Source organism: Brassica napus, chromosome A3 (genome assembly GCF_020379485.1).
Source record: "Brassica napus cultivar Da-Ae chromosome A3, Da-Ae, whole genome shotgun sequence".
In the NCBI taxonomy this organism is placed as follows: domain Eukaryota; kingdom Viridiplantae; phylum Streptophyta; class Magnoliopsida; order Brassicales; family Brassicaceae; genus Brassica; species Brassica napus.
Window position 1 is genome coordinate 11,468,728 of NC_063436.1, and position 10,708 is coordinate 11,479,435.

General features: G+C 30.4%; 1 protein-coding gene across 1 annotated transcript; it reads right to left on the reverse strand.

Moving 5' to 3' along the window:
- Window positions 1–2,724: 2,724 nt before the first annotated feature.
- Window positions 2,725–4,406, reverse strand: LOC106443658 (probable WRKY transcription factor 46). The gene is made up of 3 exons (XM_048775863.1): window positions 3,661–4,406; window positions 3,455–3,574; window positions 2,725–3,360 (listed from the first exon to the last, which is right to left on the reverse strand). The coding sequence occupies exons 1-3, from the start codon at window positions 3,900–3,902 to the stop codon at window positions 2,871–2,873; spliced, it is 852 nt and encodes a 283-aa protein (XP_048631820.1). The 5' UTR covers window positions 3,903–4,406; the 3' UTR covers window positions 2,725–2,870.
- Window positions 4,407–10,708: the final 6,302 nt, after the last annotated feature.

Genomic DNA, 10,708 nt, shown 5'->3' on the forward strand with positions numbered 1-10,708 from the left:
AGGAAAATGATAGCTGGAAATTAGTGTAACATACTAACAGTGACAAATTGAACAACCACATTGTTAGGCTGAGTACTGAATTTGCTGTTATAAAGTAAATACATGAACATTAAAAGATAATAAATACTATATTTCACTGATTTATACTAAAAATAGAATCTCCTCACAATTTATTACTACATAAAAAATACACTCAACACACAATATCTCATCTGGCCAGCTCAGTTTTTTCATTCCCTATATAACAAAAAACTTAGACCGAGAGACAAAGCTAAGAAAAAGAAGAAAGTGTTAGAAATCAAACATAGAGATGCTCTTCAGTCTTTCAGTTATGGCAAATGCAAGACTCCATGGAAATTACAACTCACAAGACACAGTGTTACAAGAGACGATAAGTGATGGTTGTGATCATAGAGTCTGGGACTGTGAGAGTCCTCTCTACGATTCTTACGAGCTCGTCTCTTTTGCTCACATAATCGAACGCAAACTATTGCCTTTCTCTCCACTCACTCGGCCGTCTAGTGCGAGTCTGCGAGCTCTGATGGATAAAGACGACAAGACGACCACAAGTTGTGTTCAACGGAGGAAAAAAAGGTGGAATAGAAAGAAGAATGACGAAACGAAGGAAGATATCAAGAAGAAGAAGAGGAAGATGTCTTCTTGTAGTTTATGGTGCAAATCGTCTTACAAGAACTTGTTTTTTGTAAATATGTAACCAAGTATTTTATTTTTCCTGAAGCTGTTAAATCTGATGAAAAGATGTTACTAAGGTTCACTTGAAAAATGTGTTATTTTATGATTCTTTTTGGATGGTAAGAATACTATACAGTCTCTTTGCACTAAAGTTGGCGAATGGTGACTTCTTTTCTTAACAGCCTTCCACTGAGGTAGAGTCAGAGAAGAAGATATCAGTAAAGAGCTAGATAGAGTCTTGTCAGACTCAGCCCAGCCTAAGCTATCAAAAAGCTTATAAAGAACAAATATTTTGCCTTACCTTTGAAAGCTCATGTATCTAAGTTTGATGCTACATGGTCACGGTTGATAAAGCTAAAACGTGGGAAGTTCATGAACCTCCCCACTGTGTTGTTTATTCACTGAACATCCGCGTATTAGATTAGATTATCCTAGCATTACAAGTTAAAAACGCTGTTCTTACTCTACATAGCCTTATGATGAATGAATGAGAATGCGCAAAATGAAATATTATTATTGGGAATAAGATTCCAAAACACCAAAAGAGATGTGCGTATTTGAAAAAGCTTCCAAAATCATTAGTTATTGAGCTTACACTGCATGATTTAAATGTCATAACTCACACTACTACACAGTTTATTTGTAGCATTTTCTTCCCATCTTTTCCCTTTTCACTTGTTTGACGAGACATTCTTCTTTTGTTCCCCTTTCGTAACCTGATTATGAAATATCAAAAGTTGACTCAAAATTAAATCTTTGGATCAATGGTACCAAAAGATAAAAGAAAGAAGCTTGACATCACGTCTTATAAGTAAAAAAAAAATCAAAACTTTATAGCTTCTAGATTCAAACCAAACAAAGGGATCGCTGCCTAAGCAGAAGAGAAACTTTCAATCAAAGGAGAAGCGCAGCACATGATTATTTGCGAGTAATCGAATTCAATAAGGAACTAATCAGACAAACAAGATATAGATCTAACGATCCACTTTTAAGAGAATCAAATTACGTTCTGTACGAGGATGCCAAGGGCGACGGCAGCAACTACGGCTCCTCCGAGTATAACCGGTGGACCGGAAAGCAGACTCCACTTTCGGTAGATCATCTTCTTCTTCTTCTTCCTCTGAACTTTTCTTTGTTGTGGTCTTCGCCGGCTATCTCTGCAAGATTCTTCAGATGAAATCGACTCAAGTCTGTTCCGTATTGAGCTGTTAAATTGTTATTGGGCTGTTAAATTGTTATTGGGCTTCATTTTGTACTCAAGGCCCATAACTCATCGGCTCCTATTTTATATTACCAGAAGTTGTAACGAAGCACTGATTTGAAACCTCAGATATTGTGTGATTTGAAGCATATCTTAAAGTTTACAATGCTAAAATCATTTCTTTATTGATTGTGTCATCATGTATGATGTACCGTCAAATCTCTTTGAAAATTCACACAAAACACTATTGAAACAAAAAGGGTAAAACTCAAAGTATCCTAAAACCCAATCTCTAACCATCGGCACAGACTAATATAAATAGAGATGTCAAATGGGCTTCATAACCATGGTTTACCCATGACCAATTCCAATTGGACTGACCAAATTAGACCCAAATTTTTAAGTTGTCCAATTGGATAAAAACCATTTAAACCCAAATTTATTGGGCTTGCCCATTTGGACATGGACTTCCAATAATCTTAAAAAATTAGGGTTGCAACATTTGGGGAAAAAATTGAAATCGATTCTCACTTTCTCCGATCTCTCTCTCGCGAGTTTGATATTTGGGGAAATAATCTCTCGCGATTCTCACCATCGTTTTTAGATTTTTTTTTCTGTGTATGAACTTTAATATATGAAATTGTCTATGCTTTGGATTTGGAATGTGTAAAACATTTGAATTGCTTATGCTCTGAATTTTTTTTTAAGCACAAGTTATGTTTTTTTAATGAATTTAGTATGAATGGTCCAATTTTATTTGGGCCCCGCGGAAGGCCCATTTGGAATGGTCCAATTTGGTTTGGACAATTTGGTTTGGACAATTTGGGCTTAAAAAAAAAAATGTCCAATAAACTATTTTGTCCATTTGGACATGCCCTTTGGACATGGACAGCCCAACTGACATCCCTAAATATAAACCTTACACCCACCATCTATAATTACTACCACGACAACATTACATCCACCGATTCAAATGTCACGACCACAAGTCCTGTCCCAAATCGATAATATTGTCCAACGAAGAGAAATACGAATCTACAGTTCCCCAATCTTCAACAGCTGTAGCAATCTCGCTGGTCATCCCAGACCCTGATGTCGTTGCAGGAGACAGATTTTCCTGGAAAATGTTGCTTTTCCATCCACCAACGTTCTCAATCTCATCGTTGGAGAAAGAATACGTCTTGAAAATGTCCTTCTTGTACTCAAGATCTTCAAGACTTATCACCACTTCCTCGGTTTTCGTCGGTTTATTAATGTCTTCGGTTTGCTCTGTCAAACCAACTCTGTTTCCTTCTCCAAACATCGAAAAGCTCGTGGCTGTCGTCTTTGGGGAAGTACTGTTGTTGTTACAAGTGTGGTTCCCGACATACTTCACTTCAAAAATCGAAGGATCTTTGTCGGATCTCTGGACTTGCTTTTGTGCTGGACACTTCTGCGTGAATCGATGCGTGCATCTGAAGTATCCTCTGTAATAATAACAGAAACAGAGACGTACTTTAAGTAAATGCCCAGAAAAAAACAAAACAAAGTTAAAAAACTTTGTAACTTAAGGAATCTTACCTAGGGTTTGAGGATCCATGAATCTCTTTTTGCCCGTATTTTCTCCAGCAATAACCATCATCAATCGAACCTGTTCCGACAAAAACCCTAACTTCCTCTGTCTTCTTGTCCGATAATTTTCTGCAAACCACAAAAGCAAAATTCAGACACGTGAGATCTCGACCCAAACCCACAGACAAGGAATGACTCATTAAGCTCCAATCTACCTCTTCTTAGACAAGGTTTTAGAATCCTTCTCTTCGATCTCGCGGCTTCTCTTAAGGATGTTCTTGTCGTCTTCCTTGAAGCTCAACATGAGAATTGCATTCTGGTAAATGCGGAGGATTTCAGAGATCATGATCTTGCTAGATTCAACAGAAGAAGTGTGTTTGAGATTGCTTATCAATCGTTTGGCAAGCTCTCTCCCTTGTTCCAATTCGTTGATCACGAGTTTCTCTTCCATAGCCATTTAAATTCAGAACCTTTTTTTAGAATTCTCTGTGTGTTTTGTTTCTTTTTGAGAGAGTTTGATTGAAATGTGAGTTTCGTGTGTTGTGCAAATGTGTGTTTTAGTATTTATAATGATGAGACGAATCCAACCATTGTGCTTATTCGATAAGTTTTATTTTATTATTATTATTTCTCCTTTTGTTTTAAGCTTAGACTATAAGAAGTTGGGTGGAAAAGAGAAGGACTACTAACTACTATTATTTTACCCTGTTTCTCTTAATAGAATTTTCAAATTTATAAAACTGCTAAAGTTATTTTACAATGCAGAAAATAGTATTTGTTTATTTAGCTAAAATAATTTTTATTAGTATCTATAAGATGTAAATTATTGGTCTATAATCTTTCTATAATTTAGACCATTTCAATGTATTTTACTATTTTACCTTTTTAAATGTGATATATTATCGAATATATTTTTCTAGAATAATAATTTTCAAATATAGAGTAAAAAGTAAAAAATATACTATTTCTTTTTTCTGTAAAAATGAAATAGAATTGGGCTGGTTATCTCTATTTGTTATTATATAGATAAAACAACAATAGATTGGAGATGGTCTCTCTTCGATCACAATAGAAATCAATTTGGTGAAAGTCTCACTCTAGTTTAGCTAATCTTATTGTATATATTTTTATTATTTATCTGATGGCTATGATTCAGCCGAGTAAACAAATAAACAAATCATCTTCAAAGTTCAAATAGACCTCCCAGTCCTACCGCGTTATAGGAATCCGGTTGAATGTATTATCTTTTGCTCTCCGGTGACGTGAGGCCTGTGATGTCATGCCAATTTTGATTAACTTTCTTATAATTTTACATTCAGTGATATCATACATTGATTATATAACTAATTATGTTTTTTATAAGGAGTCAAAGATGGAGATTACATGACCCTAAAAGCAAATCGAGAATCATTGGATCACATCAAACCATGCAGTGTGGATTAAAGAATAATGCGCTTATCCCTTTCACACAATTGACAGCGACGTATTATCATTATCATTATCATTATCATGATTATATCATTATCATTATCATGATGATCCATCATACATATGTGTTACAGAATTCATCAATCTATATGATTTGAATACTGCATAGAAATAGTTTGAAAGAAAATACATAGAACTGAACAAAAGCATACACAACAGATGAAAAAGTTAGAATAATGTTCTGATTATTTTAAATTGCAAAGTAAGCTGTAACTGTTATCGTAGATTAAAGCTAAACGAGTTTTTTTTTCTTAATTAAAAGTTATAATTTTATGGAGAAGATCCCCTTAATTTAGCTTTATATGCTTTGTGCCCAGCGTGACAATTTTCATTTAAATTTTTTTCTTGTACAACGAACTCTTGTGTATGTGATACCCTTTTTGTTTATGTAATTATACGCTTGGTAATGGCGTTATGCATTTGACATGTTCATCGTAAAGAATGCACCCATACAAAATATCATGTAGCCTATGAATAATGGATATTGGATAGTATTGATATATCCACATTCCTGTATGTTTCTCGGTTATCAATAAGTTATCAATAAACCTCGGAGCTTTCTGAGTCCAAACTAATTATCTTTTTGGAAGGTAGTGAATTAGAGGCTGCTGACAAAGTTTCACTTAATAAAACTAAATTAAGATTTCAAATGGTCGTTTGATCTATGCAACGCGTCTACTTCTTTTCTTGACGCGTCTGAATTAATGTATAGTTTATGTTTCACTAAACTAAGTAAACTGACCGTGGTATATACGTGCACATGGCCTTTTCGTGGTGGGTTAGTAACTTTACTCGTGATTATAAAATAATTAATCAAACACAAATGGACAATATCTTTTTGTTTTTTGCTAAAGAAATGGACCATATCATAAGTGGTTTTAATTACTTAAACTGTGAACTGTTGTTACTTTGAAGTTTGAAGTTTGGACTGATAACATCTAACGCCTAAACACTACATAATTAGTGTTTTGTAACTTTGTCTCAAACTGGTTTCTAATTATATATTTTGTGTTTAAACACGGAACATTACCGTATCAATGCATACGCCCACAAGAACTCCAGTGTTTATAACTTTTAAGCTTAATTAACATCAGAAATTATATGATTTATAATATTGCTTAGAAGATGCGGATAACCTTTTAAGAAAGTATTTTAACCATAAGCAGATCTTCCTAAACTAGCTTATCTTCAACTTGTCATAAAAAACACATATGTTCTAGATTCGAGTAGCAATATGTCATGGTCAAGGACTGACACTCACAGAAAAACAATGATCCCAAGTTTCCCAAACCAAATGTATTCATTCGGCTGCACGGGAATTTAGTAATGACACAAAATTCGTCAAATCTTACTATATAAAAGAAGGTTTGCTCTCATTAGAGAGACACTTAGAATATCACATAGGAAAGTCATCTCATGATGTTGTGACACGTGTCTCGACCAGTGGTGCGCTACGTTTCATTTAATCGTTTTGTTAAAGTACTGGGCTGCGTGTTTCGATTACCGTTTTGATACAAATTTGAGCCAATAATTATTGCCCTATCTTGCATTCGTTTCTTTTTCCTCTTCGTTGAATAAAACGATGTTTGATCAATGTAACACTATTCATCATACCAAATATTTGATATACATATTTTATTATGTTTCATTTAATAATATAGTTCACTTATTATTATTAATTAGTTCAATTTTGCAACTAAAAATAAATATACTGTATTATTTGAATTTTTTAATTATTTTACATAGTTAAAATACTTTAATTTTATTTTGAAGTAAGAAATTATTAATGGATTATTATCATTTTCTTTATATTTTATTTTATTTCAAATAAAAAATCACTAAATGGTTATTATCATTTACTTTATATTGTAATATTTTTTATTTTTAAATATCAAATATAATATTTATTTTATTTATATTTCATTATAAATGAACAATTAATAATATTAAATTATTGTAAAGTTAGATTTAATAGTAAATAATTAAAACTTTGTGTAATACTATTAAATTCACCAAACATTAAAATAACATTTTTATCTTTTTTTTATAGTATAGTTAATCTTGTATCGCTAACTAATACAAATTTTATTAAAATAAATTAATTATTTTATTATGAGCTTTTCATAATTAATATTTTGTATTTTTTAATATAATATTTTATATAAATTTTTTTTATAAACATAGAATTATAAAATTTTAACAAACATAATATCTAAGTGTGAAAAATAATTATTTATCAATTAAAATAATAAAAATATAAAAATTATTAAACTAAACACATCAAATAATATATAATATTACTTTTAGGGAAATATTTGGTGTTATGGCTATAGATGACAAAAAAATATGATAATAATTTCAACACCAAATTTGATGTCATGGTTGAAAATGTCTCGGAGGATAAGAACAAATAGCCATTGGAAATTCTGAATGGAATACAAAATATCTGGTAATTTTTAACGAATGCATTTGTGTGCGCGTAGGCAAATAAAGGATTTTAAACGTTTGATTGAAATAGTTTTCTTTTTCAAACGCATAATGAATAGAATGAACAATTAGAATTTTGACAAAAGAAAAGGTAATGAAGTGGTAGAAATTTTAATTCTGGTCTTCAGATCCTAATAAAATATTCAGACCAGACAATGCTTTTATAATGGGTTAAGCTATACATATTTATATGAGTTAATTTGCTGAATGATTATATTGAGAAAAGTATTAGTTGTGTTTCAAAAAAAAAAAAGAGAGAAGTATTAGTTTTGTAATAAAAGGGTAGAGAGAGATAAGATAAATGGTCATATCGTTAATTGGTGAAATATATATATTTTTTTTGGTTTTATGCTCAAATTTCCCTATTTATATCCTTTTTTTTTTATCCTCAAAACAGTTTTTTCATAAAATGTAATGTACTTAGTTTTTCAGGCTTATCATTGTAATTTGTTAGGAAACAACTTTGTTTACACGTTTGACCAAGTAAATATATGTATAACTAATTTTCTTGGGGCTAGAGGGTTACTGTTAGACAATGGGCAAAATAGTAAGTTTGAGTTAAAATTTAGTTCACATATGTAATTAACTGATAAAACTACTACCAACAATCACTATATGATGTTCGCCATACCGAAAATTTCAGCAGTCACGCAAAGTGTGAGCACAGTCTTGTTAGATGATAAGCACGTGTGAAAACATCTTAACACTTTCATTGTATTTGTCTTTTAGATTAAAGTGGTTGTAATTTCAACATGGCTATGACTATGAGCCTATGAGCAACAACAAAATCTCCATAATGATAAAGAATTTTTGAAAAATTCGGCAACTTTAATCTAAAAGTCAAATATAACGAAACATCTAATATATGTATATATATATATATAATTAATTTGTTGGACTTTCTCTCAGCTCATGTGTCATGTCCAACTCTCTATTATATGTTCGTACAATATTGTTTATCTTGAGAATTAGAGTTAATCTTGAGAATTAGCGTTAAGTCTGCATATACATGATCATTGTATACATATTGTTAGATTATTGAGTCCGCACAGCTAGATTCAAGACTATACAACCTCACAGCTAGATTATTGTTTTCCACTGAATGGTTGTTTACTCTATATACATGATCATTGTATAAGAACCTCATAGCTATATTCGGGACTCTGTATACATCAATAGCTTCGCCACTTCTTTGTTCTATACATGGCAATGTATAAGAATTCAAAGCTATATTCATCAATAACTTCGACATTAAATCGTTCTTTACTCTATTTAACATGACAACGTAGAAGAACCTCAGCTAGATTCAAGACTATACATCAATAACTTTGCCACTCTGTATACATCAATAACTTCGCCATTGCAAGGTTTTTTTCTTTATGGAGAAATAAGGTTCAAGCAGCTGCATTAAGGCTGCACCCAGAACGTCATGATTGTTATGAATCATATATATTCTGTATCCAAACGTCATGCATGTCTACTGCTGCAAAAACGCACGGGTCAGTGTCACCCTCACTCACCCTATTATTAATTGTTCGTCTTAGCTGAGCAATGGGCTTCCTTTTCGACCCAGTGTGATAAGTTTCCACTTTGACCATAGAATGGGCTTCAGAACTGGCCTATATTGTAAAGGCTGATTTGGTTAATATTCTCCAACGCAGATTTATCCTTGTGTGCGAAAAAAACTGAAATTTCAAATTTTAGACACATTAGAAAATAATTATGTAACTAGTGATCTTTGTTGTTTCTGGAGTTCATCTTAGATTGTAAAGTAAACTAGGATAAGACCCGCGCCTTGCGCGGGATTAAGTTATTATTTTTATTATATTTTGGAGAATGAAACAATAGTTTGACTTCATTTGGATTACGGATGTTCAATCCGGATATCGGGTTGGTTTCGGTTCGGTTCGGTTTTTTTCGGTATTTGGTTAGTAAAATATAACTACTATTCTAAATCCATATTTACTTTGACTTTAATCTTTCACATACTTTTGAAAGATTTCAACTGGATGACTAAATTGATCAGCCAATCTTGTTGCTTTAAATCATTAGTGTTTATATATATATATATATATATATTATTTAGTTTGAATATTTATTAAATAAAAATTCATATGCGTTATATTTTATGATCATTTGTAACTTATTATAACAAAAAAATAATCTATTGATCACAAAATTTTCAGAGTGGGAATATTCAAATTTCTAATAATATATAGACGTTTTGAAAAATTCAAATATAACATATAAGAAAAAATATAAATGTTTTTATTATATATTTAATGTGATTTTTTAATGTCTTTCAATAATATAAAATTAAAAAAAAAGAACTAAGATACCAAAATTGTTATCAAATATTTATTATTCATAATAATTAATTTTCATATATACGTTAATCATATTAGGTAATTTCGTAGCTTCTAATTAAGGAAAGCGCAAAAAAAATTTTGGTAGATTATTTATCAATTCGATAGTTAGTTTAATAAAAAATATAATGTAAGTCAAGATGGACCAACCTATTTTTCTAAGAATAGTATATTTTATATAGTCATTTATTAAATGAGAATTTATAATCATACAGTTCTATGATCATTCATATCATTTTATAACTGAATATTTAAATCATCGATAACAAAATTTTCAATGTGAAATCTTTAATAAGTTTATAATTTATAAATGTTTTTGAAAATTCATTGAAAGTTTTAATATTAAAATATTTATGTAATCTTATGGTATATAGTATAATCTATATATATATAAATATATATGTTTTATTATTAAATGATATTTTTTACTCATATGGTTTTAAAATAATGTGTATCTTCTTATAATATTAAATAAAAGTTCATATTAATACAATTTTATGATCATTTGTAACTTATTATAACAAAAAAAATCTATTGATCACAAAATTTTCAGAGTGGTGATCTTCAAATTTCTAATAATTTATAGACGTTTTGAAAAATTCAAAATATAACATATAAGAAAAATTATAAATGTTTTTATTATATATTTAATGTGATTTTTAAATATATTTTAATAATATAAAATTAAAAAAAGAACTAAGATACAAAAATTGTTATAAAATATTTATTATTCATAATAATTAATTTTCACATATACGTTAATCATATTAGGTAATTTCGTAGCTTTTATTTAAGGAAAGTGCAAAACATTTTTTGGTACGTTATTTATCAATTCGATAGTTAGTTTAATAAAAAGTGTAATATAAGTTAAGATGGACCAACCTATTTTTCTAGGAATAGTATATTTTGTATAGTTATTTAT